Consider the following 15087-nt stretch of genomic DNA (forward strand, 5'->3'; position numbering starts at 1 on the left):
TAATGCTCTCCTTATTATAACTTGTTATTGTTATTGAATAAATTTTCAGTTGCGGATTATGACTATTTGTTCAATGAGTGCAATCGCGTTATTCTTTTGTTTTTGAAAATGCTTTAGAGTTGTCTATTTTTTCGGTATGTTATACACCTTAGTGTGGCCGCCTAGTTGAACAACAAATTTTTCCTTCCTTGACCAAGATACGCTTCATATGGACATAAATTATCCGTTTCAAAAAAGTATAGAGAACCATGTTGGTTTCCTAACAAGGAATTCCACAGTTTTGAGACAGCAAGAGATACCTGGATTGTTTTTGATTTACAACAAGATATTGAAGCTTAATAACAAATATTATTTATTTGCCGTCATTCTATAAGAGGAGAGATTTGAGTAGTTGCATGAAGCTGACACAGTACTCTTCCTCTTGTTGGGACTTGCGTTATTGAGGTTTCGTTTTTTCTTAGCAATGCGTGCCTTCTTCTCTGTATTTACACTCAGATGAGTTGTGGTGCCATTCTTATGGTCGAGAGTAAGGTGGTCAAGGGATTGAGCTGGGTTAGGTGGACAAGAAACTGCAATGAGAGGAACTACTGTAATGTTCTTACTCTCAAAAACACTGTGTCTTCTACGAGTGTCAAAAATTGCTGCAGCACTTTGATCTTTAGAATAAATACTGAATGGGGAGGATTTGTAGGAATGAGATGGATGTGATGGATTGTGTAATGAATCTGAATGTTGCTCGACTGTGACTTGTTCACGTCTTCCCATCAATTCATTGAACCAATTCTTTTGGAAATCGAGAGCAGCTGAACAGAATGATTTTCTCTCGTCTGAAGAAGAGAATAGAGACTGAGCCATGGAGGTTGTGGTGGTAGAGCTAGAGATGGAAGATCTGGAGAGTGCGTTGTCTGAGGTTGAGCTGTTTGTTGATTCTAGTTTTGTTGTAGCGGAACCTTTTTGCTTCCTTTTTACCGATTTTTCCTTAGAAGACTTTACAGGTGAGAATAACGGAGTATCAGTGTTATCAATACTGCTTTCTTCTTTTTTGGATATCTTATCCAGCTTCAGATTCGTTATATTTCCCTTTTTTGTTTCATTCTTCTTGTCAGATGTTTCAGGATTTTGTTGCATAACCTCGCTCTGCGTTGTGATGGTCTTTTCTTCCATCTTTGGCATAGCTTGAATATTAGTACATATTTCACCTTGTTCTGGTATTAAGGAAGATTGAGGTTTGGATAGCTTGAGCTTTCTCCTTGATGATGCGTGTGCATTGTTTTGAACTGCCAGAAAGACAATCTGTTTGGTTGCAGGACTTGGTGCAAAACTGTTAGATCGTTGTCTTTGTGGATGATCTGCATCTTGTGCTTGAAAATCTGCAGAGGATGGAAGAGGAATATCTGGAAGTGTTACTGAATGGTGCATCACTTCCTTCTTCTCCTTTTCTGGTTCTTCAATTAACGAGAAATCTTCCACACTCTCAACATGCATAACCCTTGTTGCTTCGAGAAGATTTTTAGAAGATCTATTCGGTATCTTGATTGATGAAACTGATTCCTCATTGCCCATAAACCACTTATTAGGGGATGGAGGAGAGGAGCTCTTCTGTTGAGATGTTTGCTGTTCTGATTCAGTAGTGTTACTGGTACTGTTTCTTATCAGCTTACTGGTAGAGTTGTTTTGAGAAGAGATTGGAGAAGTGGTAGATTTTCTAGGTGAGATTGCAATACTTTCAATGGAGGATTGATGTGAAATACTTGTTGGTGTGGAATTCCCACTTCTATTGTCAGGTTGTTGTTGTTGTTGAATGGATACAGAAGAATTAGAGGATGATTGATGAATAATAGGATGGGTAGCAGTTGTGTTGGTTGAAGCATTGGTGGATTTTACATTTGTAGAATTAAGGGAAGATTTTGGATAATGCGCACTCGATGATGATGAGGCATAGCTCATTGAGGAAACTGATTTCAATATTGCTCCTTGAGTGGCCGTTGTTGTATCTGTTTTGCTAGAAGCAGTGTGTTTCATCTTTGACAGTGTTATTGATGTTATTGTGTTGGTACTATTAGATGATTTATGAGTAGGAGAAGTTTTCGAGGCCACTCTAATGGTTGTGGGAGACTCATCCATATTTAAATTGGCAGAGTACATACTTGGTGCTGATGAAGCCTTTGGAATATGATCAGCACTGCTGTGATGATATCTTCGATTACTACTGTGTCTATTGCCCATATTATTTAAAGTTGATATGCTGTTGATTAATAGTAAGGAAATAATTTTAATAACCCCATCAACCTTCTTATGATGAGAGGCAATGTGTACCAATTGCAGTTGTTGATTTTTCAAGTTTAACACTTGAAGAAGATGAGAAATTGGTGATGTATTTTGTTTTTCAAAGAGAACACAAATGAATCTAAAACTGTCGTGAGTTAATGGAAGGTTGTTGCTTACTCCCAAGATTCTCAATCTGTTGATGATTCCTTGTTGGTTATTTGATAATGGCTTGTGCGAAAATTATTTGGTCGGTTGTGTTGGAGCAAATCTGCAAGAAACCTCAAAAAGTGTTCTGATGATGGTTGTGTGACTGTTTTTTTTTGGCGATGGGCGTAGAGGTAAGGTTCCTTCTCCACTTACTTGGAACAAACAAAGACAATAAAAACCTTTAAGGAAATTGTTGAGCAAAGTACGACACTGTGTAAGATGTCAATAGTTGTGTGTTGGAATGGAAACAAAGCAGACTTTTAAACACTCAGCCTATTCTTGCGCCTTATTATGTTATTACATAACATTCCTTGTGGTGTTACTGAATTATACAAATGCAATCAAGCAAAGTATTGAGGAGAACAGAACTTGCAGTGTTACTCTTCAGCTCTCGTAGTACTCGGGCTAGTTTTCTTTAAAGCTAATGAGAGAACACAATAGGATTTAAACGAATGAATTTGGTCCTTATCAAGATCAATATACCCTAGTACATGTTTAATAAGAACTCTGTAAGGCAAAAGAAGTCGGGTTGTTCCTGCACGCTGTATTCGTCAACCATTTTTGGCATTATAAAGTCCTTGTTTGTCTTCTCTATTTAATTGTCTACTGTAGTAGTTCGCTTCATGTATTGAGTTGACTGAACTTGAAGTACATATTTACTTAATCTTTCCTTATGAAAACAACGGTTGAAGGATCTGTTTCCATTGCTTGTTCTAGAATGTCTTGATCGTGTCTTAGTGATTCCCCTACCATCAAAAAGGCAAAGCCATATGTTTTGCAAGCAAGCAATGCAATTTCCTTGTCATTACGAAACACCTCGGATGCATAGGAGAGTGCCTGCCCATTATTACCCACTGCTGCCATTACAACTTCACGATCCTTCTTGAGAGCTTCAGAGCAATAATCCAACACGGCACCATCAACTGTGACTGCCTTAAGAACAATGTCCCTATTATTCTTAATTTCCTCAGAAGCATATTGCAAAGCAGCTGGATATTCTTCCATGGAGAGCATGACAATTTCTTGATCTGATTTCATTTCCTCAGTTAAATGTTCAATGGCAGCTCCTTTCGATTGTTTTATAATTTCCTTAATAAATTCCTTATCGGTCTGAAGTGACTCATCCACATATTCCATAATAATAGGTTGATCTCTTATACACTGCAAGATAAAATCACGATCAGAGCTGAATTCAGTACCATCAATAGCTTGAGGGTATGTGCTGATGGTCTTCAATAACAGTTCACGATTCTTCAAACTTTCATCCAATACATATTCAATAGCACATCCATTAGTTGATACTGCCTGTTGAACAACTTCCAAATCACTTCTTAAATCATCAGAGGCGTATTCGAGAGCTTCTGCACTAGTTGTGACAGCTCTCAGAACAACTTGCTTGTCACCTCTAAGAGCATCGGAGGCATGTTCTAGAAGATTACCATCCCTTTCCACAGCACACATGACAATATCCTTATCATTTCTCATTTCTGGATCAAGATGTTCGAAAACATCCTCATTGGTGGACAAGACATTGAGAATAATATTCTTGTCCTTCTTCAACTCTTCTCCAAAGTGTTCGTACAAATTTCCTCCTCCCAACTCTAAAGCATGCATGACTAATTCTCTGTCACTCCTCAATTCCTCACTGGCATCTTCAAAAACATAGACATAGTTTGACATTGCCTTTTTCACAATTGATTTCACAGATTTAATTCTAGGTGAGGCAAATTCCAAAATTGATCCATCCCTCTCGACTGCAATTCCCATAAATTCTTCATCATCCAACATTTTCGCATCACTCACTTCAACCAAACTTCTAGGATCTGTTGTTTCTCTTATCAATTCAATCATTAATTCTCGATTTCTTCTCATTGAATTACTGGCATATTGGAGTGAATATGCATTCTCCAAAACAGCTACCTTAACAATCTCTCTATCTTCATCATAGATTACTCGAGGAGGACTCACCTGATCCCTATCATCAAAATACTCAAGTTTCGACAAATATCTCAACGAGCCTCCTCTCACTCCAACAGCTTGCAATATAAATTCCCTATCATTCAACAATTCATCGGGAATAAATTGGAGAGCATTTCCAAGAGTATTGGCCACAGCCTTTAAAACAAAATTCCGATCAGAGAGCATTTCCCGAGTAGCATATCTGAAGAAATCATTATTCGATGATGAAATGGCCAAAATGAAATTCTTATTTGTGAATTTTTCGGTGGGAATATTTCGAATGGAGACTTCTCCAGTTAAAAGCTTGGAAATTAAAAGAAAATCCTCATCCGATAAAGAAGATGTACCTGTTTGGTGATTGTTCATTTTTTTAATTATTTAAAATTAATATTTAATAAATATTTAATTTTCAATCATGAGTTAATTATTAAATATTAAATATCAAAGCAAGTTCTGATTTTCATGGTATATTCACATCACGTTAATAAACTGTGAACCAATATTTTGTTTGATGTTTTGTGATGTTTGGCAGTTGGGTGTGAAGTTAAATTTGCAATTACCAAGAAAATATTTTTGGTAACCTCTAATTGATAGCAGCCAAACTCAATAGGGAGATAGATACCTTATTCAATGTTGATCGTTGCATGAATAAAACAACACGCCAGTTTTCAATTTTCAGAACAAGATAAAAAAATATGGGGAACAGACATTTGAAAGCAAAATCAATTTCTAACAAGATCGCTCCGAGTGAGCAGATACAGATAGCAAATATTCATGATAAATCATATTCTTCATCACTTTCTGAATCACTAGAATTTACTCATCTATTATCTATGGGAAGTAATGATAAAGGTCAACTTGGACGAAACTTGTTTAAAGAAGATGATACTGAAACTTATCCGATAGGACCAGTTCTTGAACTCTACCATAAAGAAACACCAAAATCCATCGAAGATGAATACGAGAGATTAGAAATGGATTCAAGAATTCTCAGAGATATCAAACATGTAGCCGCCGGCAGATCTCATCTCTTGCTGGTGACCAATTCCAATAAGATTTATGCGATGGGCTTCAATAACTATTCACAATTGGGATTCAAGGAGGAAGAACAATACATTCCCAGATTGAGACCTGTTGAGCTACCAGAAAAAGTTTCATCAGTGGATGGAGTTGCTGCTGGTTGGTTTCACTCAATTATTCTATGTGATGGTGGAAAGATTTTCAGTAGTGGACATTCGTTCTTTGGTCAGACTTTTGATGTCAAGATGGGTTCATCATTTCAGAGGTCGAATAAGATGAAATTTCTGGAGAGGGATAATTGTAAAGTGAATAGTGTGCATACAGCAACATTTTCATCGAGTTTGCTTGTGGATGGTTGGAAGATTTATGCATGTGGAGAAATGGATGCCAATTCGAATTCGTCTAATTATTTGGTGCCTGGATGTGACATTTTCAAACAAAAGGAATCAATTAAGAGTGTGAAACATGCTGATAAGGGAATTGTTGTGCTAACGCATAAGGGAAATGTCTATATGGCCAATAAGGATAGAGGTTTCCATGAAATAGTTCAGAATGTTTACAGTTTCGTACCATCTCACATGTATGAAACAACTTATTTCTTGAAGAATAATTCAAATATCTTGACAGAGTGTAATTTGGGACCATTCTCTGTTCGATCCAATATTGACATTGGACGATTTGTACAGAAATATGGACTCGAAAATATTCAAATATGTGCAGGATATTGTTTCTACTATTTGGTTGTAAATAAGAAAAGAGTTTACTCAATTAATGGAACAGAACTCAAAGAAATACTAAACCTCGAAGGAGTTTCCACCAGTGTCCTCATTAAGGAAGTCGTTTCGACCTCAGACTGTACTTATGTTGTATTCGAAAGATGTATTTCCACAGCCAGTGAAAAGCTAATGAAAACAAGACTCTTGAAAAATCAAAAGCATGCAGATCTCCTCATTACCACCCAAACCACTCAACTGGATTGAGTTTTCCATCAACTTCTTCTCCGATTCCTTCCGAGCTCCAAATAAAACTCCAACTCCGAATCTCGACTGATTCATATTCCATTCCAATTACCTTCCCATTAATTATCTTTGCTTATTCCATTTTTCAATTCCAAATTATTAAATATCACTTTTAATTTTAATTATTAAAATGAAATTGTTCTCTCATCACCAAAGAAAGATCCCAATGTTCAAAAAGGCTTTAAAAATTTATTAACGTTAAATCTTCCTAGTGAGTACGATTCGCACTTGGTGCAGATTTTTTCAATTTTGTTCATCCTCAAAAAAAAATTTACAACTTCTGCTTTGAACGGTAGCTGCTATTTTTCGATTCGAGAAAAGAATACCTTTCATTATTGGCCAATTCGGAAGCCCTAACACGCAACACTGAAAAATCAACTTGCTGATTCACGTGTGTCGTGCTCGAGTACTAGTAGTAACACCTATATAACATCGTTTTGGATTGTGCTAGTAATAATAATATTTTAATAATAGAATTTATACAATTTAATAATATATTGGAAGAAAATGGGACAAAATCAAGGAAGTGAAGCCTATGAGGATGGTTCATCATCGTCGACAGGATTTACTTTTAATAGGGACTATCTGGATGAAGAAAGAGGAGCTAGTAAAGGCATTGCCATCAACAAGCATAATAATTATGGAAGTGAATCTGGCTCTCTAACAAATGATACTCCAATACGTACCTATCACTACACTGGCAGTACACGTGAGATGAGAGAGTATTTGCCTTCAAAAGTAGTAACACCTGGTTCTCCTGTTAAAAAAGAAAGAATTTCTTCTAATTTACATGAAACCAGCTCCGAAGTTTGGAAAAAGAGTTATCTCTACAAATTATGCGAACAATTATCACCTAGTTTAGTAGTATGCATTGAACATTGGGTGAAAGAAGACTCGGACACACTGACCGGATTATGTATCAGGTATAATATTGATGAAAAGGTAGAATTAGCAACTATTAATTCTACAGGAGTGGATGATGAAAGTCTTTCTCACGCTCCTAGTATGTTCATACCAGTTCATGAATATAACATTCAAATATTGAAATCCATGTCAAAATCCTCCCAAAACTCACCAACAACATCAACCCCTAAAAAGAAGTCTAAAAAACCTTCGGAAGAATTTGTAAATAATTTCATGTCTCCAGAACTTTTGGCTAGTATGATATTCAGCGATGGACATGCATCTTTTTCAGCAACACATTTATATTTGCATGATTACTATTTTACTTCACACCAACCTGATTTGACAGCAATCAAGCATTGTGCTGAAAATTGTCAATTTTATAGAACTATTGATTTCAAACATATTTCCCTAGTTACTAAAATATCTTCAGTCAAATCTATTGCTTCACTCGCTTCAGGAAATAACGTGTGTATTTCTAAAGAAGTATTCAATTTTGTATCCTCCCCACACAAACACGAGTCACAATTTGATAATTTATTCATGGTCCATTTCAAAGAACCAAAGGAAATAGAGAATACTATGATCTCAGAAAATCCAGAAAGAATTGGTGTCATGAAAAGCACCAAGCTAGAGGGTAATTTACTTCGCCACACATTATCACGTCAAATGCCAATTTTGTTCCTCATTAACTCGGAGAAAGTTAGTGAATTTTTGGAAACTTTACAGGACTATGTAGCTGTCAACGATGAGCAATTATAAATACATGATTTAAATTTTGTTAAATCTAAAATAATGTTTTTTAATATCACAATTCATTATTCCTAACAAGATATCAATATCCATAGGTTCCTTAAAGACTTCCAAGTGGATTAAGTTCAAAAGGCAGTTTGTAATATTGTCCATTATTATTGTGTTGAGTAGTGAACATATTCTCCTAGTAGTTTTTCAGTAATCAACTTAATTATCATTGCAATATATTACACAAATTTACATTTCTTCCACATCATCCCCTTTAGGTCCTCTCTTTTTAGATGTTGTCTTTTCCTTCTTGGCTTTTTGACTTTGTCTGTATTGATTCAAAGTTCTAACCATTTCATCTTTATATTCACCAAGTTCCAATTCATCCAAAGCCTCAAGAACATCATCAGCTGTGAGTGTTGATCGTTTGTGTTTTGTTGCTTGTTCTTGAGCACTATAATTATATTAAATAATATAAATAATCATTTGAGTATAATTATCATTCGTCATCAATTAATTGATTTTAAAATCCAATAAGAATAATAAGAACATTAACCATTAAATTATCATCTCGAATTAAAACATACGTTGCAGTTAGATACATAATAAAAACAACAGCAGCCTTTGAAAAGGCTAATTTGGTATCATTAGAAAGTTGTACCTCATCAGGAATTATTCTCCTAATCACTCTCAACACATTTGATCTTGGTAAATCAAAGCTATATTCTCCTTCGCCACCATCACCACCACCAGATGTTGAATTTGCCAAACTAGATGATGAAGCACTTGCCGATACGGTTTGTTGATGACTTGTACGATTACCTGCTGAAGATCCACCTCTTGTACTTCCCTTCTTTGGTCCTCTCTTTCCAGGTGTTGATTGTTGTTGTTGTTGCGGCTGTGGTGGAAGGTGATGAAATCCACCGTGGAATGGCTGATGAGGAGGATGATCCATCTTGTATTCTTGTTAATGTTATTTTGTTTTTAATATTTTAAATTTTAAAAAATAATATTTAAAAAAATTTACAAATCCAGTTTGATGAATTAATTTTTGGTTTTCATTGTTGTTTTTGATGATGAATTAATTGTTAGAATTCATGGAAACAAATTTTAGGAATCAAGATATTTCCGAAGGCTTTGATGATTCATTAGAATTTTACGTTTTTTACAATATTTCTCGGATAGATGTAAAGAAAGGAGAAAGGAAATTAGTTTGTACTCATATCTTGATTATAGGAGGTCCAAGGTAGCAAGTCCTGAGTTTCTACGCCATGTCCTGTAAAAGGACAAATTCCAATCATCTATTTATGTGATGAAGATTGATTCCAAACAAAGCAACACAACAAACAAAATGTCTAGAATTATTCTCTTGACTGGTGCTACAGGTACTATTGGAAAGCTTTTACTTGAATTTTTGAATGAAAAATCAACAACAGAAGAATTGACTGTTAGAATTATTGTAAGAAATGTTGAGAAGGCAAGGGAAAATGTAAAGAATTTTGAAAAGTTAAAATTTGAATTTGTTGAAGGAGATTTGAATGATTTGGATAGCTTGAAGGATCCACAAGAGGTATTCAATCAAATTGAAAGATTATTTATTCTCACAATTGATAGTCCTGATAAATCAGATATTGAAACTAGATTGGCAGAGTTGGCACTTGAACATTCACCATCTTTGGAACAAATTGTCAAGTTCAGTGCTTTGGGAGCATCTGAAGATTGTGAAACAAATAGTGTTTTCCGTTGGCAAGGAGAAGCTGAAAAGTCACTCATCAAGCTCCTTAAAAATCATAACAAGAAAGAAAAGAATCATTTGGTTTCACTTGTCTTGATTAGACCTAATCTATTCATGCAAAATTTATTGTGGAATGATGAATTGGAATCTATTAAGGGAGGATTTCTCATTCGTCCAGATTCCAATCCAACAAGTTTATTCCACATTTCTCATGTTGATGCCAGAGACATTGCCGAATTAATTTCCATCGTATTATTGGAGAAGGATCACAAGAAGCATGGCAATCAAACCTATAACATTACAGGACCAATGGTTTTAACCTATGAAGAAATTGCAACCATGCTTTCCAATCATTCAGGAAAGGAAATTACCTATCAAGCAGTTCCAGAATCCTACTATGCTGACATTCTCAAACAAGCTCAACTTCCCAACGAGTTCATCTGGACAATGCTCAAACTCTATCAAACCTACAAGTGGAATCCAATGACTCGTCTCATTTTCAGTGATTTCCAAATAATCACTGGCAAGCCACAACGTTCCTTTGAGCAATTCCTCTCTGACTATCAATTCTCCCTCAAATTACAATAAATCCAATGATTTTACAATATTCTCCTCAACAACATGTAAAACTGAAACAAAATGACCTGAAATGAACTTTGATAAAAAGTTCATGGCGCCAAAATAAATACAAAAAAAATGTCTCAACAAGAATCATTAGATGCTCCACCAATTATTGAACAAATGGTGATGCAATCACAAATGTTTGAAGATCCGATCACTGGTGAGATGAATGTGAGTCATACCTATGTAAAACCAAACTGTGGAGGAGGAAAATATCATGGTGAATTAATTGATGTTCGTATCAAGGCAAAGAAGGCTCATGATTTGTATCAAGTCATTGTTAAGCCTCATGATCAAAAAGTCATGAAGGGAATTGGAAGTGTCAGAGTTCTTCATAATGATCAGGAACTTGTTGCTGATAGCTCTAACTTTGGATCGGAAAGTTCAATTGATCTCGATTTTAAAGCAAGTAATGGAATGAAGGTTGTTGTTGAAATCGATTGGAAGTACAAGTAAGTTTATTGAGGAGTATATTTTATATTCATTTTTCTTATTATTAGTATTAAAGCTGTTTGGCCACCAATCATTCAAGAAGAATTAACTGTAGATAGTCATAAAGAAGTCCACATTGTTGTGAAAGTCAAATAAGAAGATTCAATTGTGAACTATTCAATGAAATGTAATTAAATAATTATGAAAATCAATCATGCACTACAAATTTCTTATCAGTGACAATTGCAAGATATTTGCATTTCTTTAAAAAGAAAAAAGCCAATGGACTATTTTGGACGTTCACTGGTACTTTCTTTTTGTAATCACTATCATAACAATCAATAATGGGTTTGGATGCAGTTGCAAAATAGATTTTCTTCTTATAGAGATCCAAAGCAAATTGGGTTGGTGGATTACTGCAATAAGTTTTGTTCACCACTTTCATTTGCTTTGACAAATGATATATTGTATAATAATAATGTGGTCCAAATGTACAAGTACTCAGAATCAAATTATGATTCAATTCATCATATCCAAATCCATATAATCCACCATTTGACTTATCGACCCCTTTTGCCTTAATTTTATCCAATACTTGACCTGTCTTGGTATCCATCAAGTATATATGTTCTCCATAATCCGGCATACTATAGATTATGCCTCTTTCATCCTCCAAAAATCGTTGATTACGTGCTTCAACATGAACACTCCACAATACAGACCCACTCTCCAAATCTACTTTTTTCACCTCTGTTCCATCACCATTAATAAGGAAGCTTTTCTCTGTCTTTAAAGGAAATAATCTAGAATAGGGTTGGGCCAGTGCATATCTTCCGAGTGTTTTAATTTGAATTTCGTTGTGGAATTATCATCATCAGCATTAATTATAATAATTTCTCCAACAAACACTTGCGGATTGTTGTCTGGTGAATAGGGATTATTAACTTTTACAGTGATAGCAACAATGTAATCCTTATCGGAATGAGGACAGTGAATCGAGCTCATGACACAGTTTTCATTCTCCAGCAGAGGAAAATCAATATTTGCCACTACGTTTTGTTTAGATTGATAACCTTTATTATCATCACTGCTGAACTGTTGCTGTTGAGCATTAACGTTGTTCGTGCTCATCGTATTTTATTTCAATATCTAATACAACAGCAAAGTGAACTTGATCTCTACTAACTTTAACATGTTTGTACTAAGGAATTTGGAAATGGTTGCCAACTTGTGTTGAGGGAAATATTGTTGTGCTTTATTCCTTCTTTTGATGTTTACCTGTTGATGGAATAAGTGTTAAAAATACATAAATTGGAATGAAGAGGAGATGTCCAATCCAACGCATTGATGAGAAGAATTGAATGGAACTATCCCATGAAAGTAAGAGGAATGGTGGTAATAAATAACTGGTGAAAATATTGGTTCCAATGAAGGAGAGGGTTTTGTAAAAGATGGACATGAATTTGGAATTCTTTTCACTGAAAGTATTCTCCACATCATTCAAAAAGAGTGGACGCACTTTCTTGTGAGCCATTCTTCCAATGAAATGCAAACAAATAGCATAGTTTGTCCACATGACATAGTAACCAGAGTAAAGACCGTGCCATGAAGCACTAACGAGGAAAGTAATGATGGTATTCTTAGTGCCAGCTCCAGATCCAACTCTTGAATAGACATAGTTACGGAGCCATTTGGAAACTGAAACATTCCATGTTGTGGTAATATCACGAAGATTTGAAGAAAGAAGATGATTCAAATATTCAATTGATTCACATCCAGCATAGCTGTACTGATCTGTCTTTCTATCCTTTTGATATCCCATACCACAGATAATCATGGCCGATTCAGACCAACACCAACCGACAATATATTTGAACTTGATTGCAACCATACATGCCCACGAGAAAGCAAGTTTGTACAATAGAGAACTTCCGAATAATTGTTGATCTCCCACTCTATCATAAATAACATCCTCCAATTGTGGTCTATCAAAGATTGGCAATGCCTTCAAGGTCAATACCATATTCACCATAGCAATTAAAAGATTTGTGAAAATTTTCTTCCAGTGAATTGGTGGATTTTGACGATTTGGTTTCAATTCCATCTTGTTTAAGAATGAAATATCCTCATCAAACTCTCCATAAATCATTCTCAAGTAATCACTAATTTCATAAATTGGACCTGTCAAAATTGAAGGGAAGAAGAACATGTAACTGAAATATTCCAATAGCCCTGGCATTCTCTCCATACGATTTACCTTGTGATAATAATTCATCTTTTCATCAGATTGAGCAATCATTCCATCGTAGATATTCCAAGCAACTGAGATAGTCTTGAGAGTGGCAAGCATTTGAAGTCCAGTAAAATCCAACTTCCAACCAAGATAATCAGTAATCATTCTATTATAATGACAAATTAACAAGTATCCAAATGAAAAGAAGAAGGCAAATAATGGAACAATCAATCCCAACCTCGATTTCTTCAAATATTCTCTCACTGAACTACTCATTCCAACTGTCAAAAACAACCACACATAAACAATCAAAGGAATGGCAACTGAATGCAAAGTAGCACTTCCAAATGTGTAGAAACAATAAAACAATCCAACAATCAATCCAAATAATATCCTAGCCATTCCAAAAGGTAAACTTCTCATCAAGAATGCCATCGGAATATTCACAACAATCAAAAACATCATATATGTACAAGCACTCACATCCAAACCAACCAATGAAGCAGCCTTTTCCATCCATTGATCCACAGGCTTCACCAGCCTTTTCATTGTTTCAATCATCATCACCAAGCCTTCGTGCGAACCAAGTAAAACACCTGGCCATGATATCAACTTTCCAACCATTCCATCCAACCATATATTCCCCACCAAATTGGTTCCAATACTTCCTTGTTGCATTAATTTTCCAATCAAATCAGAAACACCCACATCAATAGACGATGATGACATTTTCCTTTTTCTCTCTCTTTTATAAACCTAACCAAGTTTCACTATTATCTTTTCGTAGCTGCTGTTTGTTTGTTTGCTGTTATCTTTGAAAACTACAAAAAAACCTGTGGCGCGTAATTTTGTGTTTTTTTTTGTTATGTGTGAAGTTTACTTGAAGTGTGTTTGACAATGATGACGAGAATTTGTTGAAGGTTCATCACCTCAACTAGCTCCGAAGGGATTGGTTTGTGTAAAGTAGGTGTTTGAATGCTGCTGAACTTTCTTCCATGGTTTTATTGGAATGTATATTACAATTTGGATGGCAATTCAATGATTATTTTGGTTCCTTCATAAGGTGGAAGATCAATTTGTAATTTATCCAATAGAGATTGAGGCATGAATCGTCCACCAATGAAATGTCTTCCCTTAAAATGAATGGCACACTTCTTTGGAGATGGCAATGAGACAATGACATCACATCTCAATCCAATCTGTAAATTTTCCTCAATATTTTCATTATCAACATCCCATCCACTTGGTAGATCAATTGAAAGAATTGGAGTGTTATTTCCTGGCTTTTTTAAAGTGTCAATAACTGTCTTGAAAGGTTCTCTAATTCCTTGTTTTCCTGAGAAGGAATATCCAAAGATTGCATCAACAATGAAATCGAATGAAGAATCTTCCAATAATGGTGAATTAGTTTCATAATGAATTGGAATTGAAAAGTGGGTACATTGTAAAAGCAATCGCTTGTATAAATCCTTTTGTGCAGCCTCCTTCTTTGGATATAAAACAATTGGAGAATAACCAAATTGTTTCAAATGTCTGGCACATACCAAACCATCACCTCCATTATTTCCAGGTCCACAAACAACTATTTTCAAATATTATTATGAAAATATATTAAATATTATTACAATTATTAATAAATATTAATAATTCCAGAATATTAATCATTATGAAATCAAAAGTATCGTGATGAAAACATACTCAAACATTTTCCACCATTCTTCAATCCACTCAATGGAAAAGCCTCCACACAAGCATGACTCACCGATAATCCAGCAAGTTCCATCAATTGATCAGTGGAAAATCCATACGATTCTCCCATCAATTCTACATCAATCTCGAGTGATTCCGAAGCAGATAAATACTTGTGCATTTTTTTAATATTTGTTGTTGTTCGTGGAACTTCCAATGTTGATCGTTTATCGGGTTGTTGCTGATGATCATCATATTTA

At 35.1% G+C, this 15087-nt stretch overlaps 11 protein-coding genes across 11 annotated transcripts; 4 read left to right on the forward strand and 7 right to left on the reverse strand.

The window, feature by feature from the left end:
- Nucleotides 1–348: 348 nt before the first annotated feature.
- Nucleotides 349–2226, reverse strand: NAEGRDRAFT_74474 (uncharacterized protein; the record flags this gene model as incomplete). The annotated part of the gene is made up of 1 exon (XM_002670536.1): nt 349–2226. One exon carries the CDS (start codon nt 2224–2226, stop codon nt 349–351), a length of 1878 nt encoding a protein of 625 aa, XP_002670582.1.
- Nucleotides 2227–3135: 909 nt separating this feature from the next.
- NAEGRDRAFT_53487 (uncharacterized protein) lies at nt 3136–4800 on the reverse strand (the record flags this gene model as incomplete). Its single annotated transcript, XM_002670537.1, has 1 exon — nt 3136–4800. One exon carries the CDS (start codon nt 4798–4800, stop codon nt 3136–3138), a length of 1665 nt encoding a protein of 554 aa, XP_002670583.1.
- A 329-nt stretch (nt 4801–5129) lies between these two features.
- Nucleotides 5130–6593, forward strand: NAEGRDRAFT_59674 (uncharacterized protein; the record flags this gene model as incomplete). The annotated part of the gene is made up of 1 exon (XM_002670483.1): nt 5130–6593. The coding sequence occupies one exon, from the start codon at nt 5130–5132 to the stop codon at nt 6432–6434; it is 1305 nt and encodes a 434-aa protein (XP_002670529.1). The 3' UTR covers nt 6435–6593.
- A 191-nt stretch (nt 6594–6784) lies between these two features.
- On the forward strand, nt 6785–8138 carry NAEGRDRAFT_59675 (uncharacterized protein; the record flags this gene model as incomplete). The annotated part of the gene is made up of 1 exon (XM_002670484.1): nt 6785–8138. Exon 1 carries the CDS (start codon nt 6981–6983, stop codon nt 8136–8138), a length of 1158 nt encoding a protein of 385 aa, XP_002670530.1. The 5' UTR covers nt 6785–6980.
- A 228-nt stretch (nt 8139–8366) lies between these two features.
- On the reverse strand, nt 8367–9072 carry NAEGRDRAFT_53490 (uncharacterized protein; the record flags this gene model as incomplete). The annotated part of the gene is made up of 2 exons (XM_002670538.1): nt 8367–8571; nt 8705–9072. The coding sequence occupies 2 exons, from the start codon at nt 9070–9072 to the stop codon at nt 8367–8369; spliced, it is 573 nt and encodes a 190-aa protein (XP_002670584.1).
- Nucleotides 9073–9468: 396 nt separating this feature from the next.
- Nucleotides 9469–10440, forward strand: NAEGRDRAFT_53491 (uncharacterized protein; the record flags this gene model as incomplete). Its single annotated transcript, XM_002670485.1, has 1 exon — nt 9469–10440. One exon carries the CDS (start codon nt 9469–9471, stop codon nt 10438–10440), a length of 972 nt encoding a protein of 323 aa, XP_002670531.1.
- Nucleotides 10441–10548: 108 nt separating this feature from the next.
- NAEGRDRAFT_74480 (uncharacterized protein) lies at nt 10549–10929 on the forward strand (the record flags this gene model as incomplete). Its single annotated transcript, XM_002670486.1, has 1 exon — nt 10549–10929. The coding sequence occupies one exon, from the start codon at nt 10549–10551 to the stop codon at nt 10927–10929; it is 381 nt and encodes a 126-aa protein (XP_002670532.1).
- Nucleotides 10930–11113: 184 nt separating this feature from the next.
- On the reverse strand, nt 11114–11551 carry NAEGRDRAFT_74481 (uncharacterized protein; the record flags this gene model as incomplete). Its single annotated transcript, XM_002670539.1, has 1 exon — nt 11114–11551. One exon carries the CDS (start codon nt 11549–11551, stop codon nt 11114–11116), a length of 438 nt encoding a protein of 145 aa, XP_002670585.1.
- Nucleotides 11552–11694: 143 nt separating this feature from the next.
- NAEGRDRAFT_53492 (uncharacterized protein) lies at nt 11695–12036 on the reverse strand (the record flags this gene model as incomplete). Its single annotated transcript, XM_002670540.1, has 1 exon — nt 11695–12036. The coding sequence occupies one exon, from the start codon at nt 12034–12036 to the stop codon at nt 11695–11697; it is 342 nt and encodes a 113-aa protein (XP_002670586.1).
- A 104-nt stretch (nt 12037–12140) lies between these two features.
- Nucleotides 12141–13687, reverse strand: NAEGRDRAFT_81823 (uncharacterized protein; the record flags this gene model as incomplete). The annotated part of the gene is made up of 1 exon (XM_002670541.1): nt 12141–13687. The coding sequence occupies one exon, from the start codon at nt 13685–13687 to the stop codon at nt 12161–12163; it is 1527 nt and encodes a 508-aa protein (XP_002670587.1). The 3' UTR covers nt 12141–12160.
- A 467-nt stretch (nt 13688–14154) lies between these two features.
- On the reverse strand, nt 14155–15008 carry NAEGRDRAFT_74483 (uncharacterized protein; the record flags this gene model as incomplete). Its single annotated transcript, XM_002670542.1, has 2 exons — nt 14155–14720; nt 14837–15008. The coding sequence occupies 2 exons, from the start codon at nt 15006–15008 to the stop codon at nt 14155–14157; spliced, it is 738 nt and encodes a 245-aa protein (XP_002670588.1).
- Nucleotides 15009–15087: the final 79 nt, after the last annotated feature.

Source organism: Naegleria gruberi (assembly GCF_000004985.1).
Source record: "Naegleria gruberi genomic scaffold NAEGRscaffold_70, whole genome shotgun sequence".
NCBI classification, from domain to species: Eukaryota; Heterolobosea; class Eutetramitea; order Acrasida; family Naegleriidae; genus Naegleria; species Naegleria gruberi.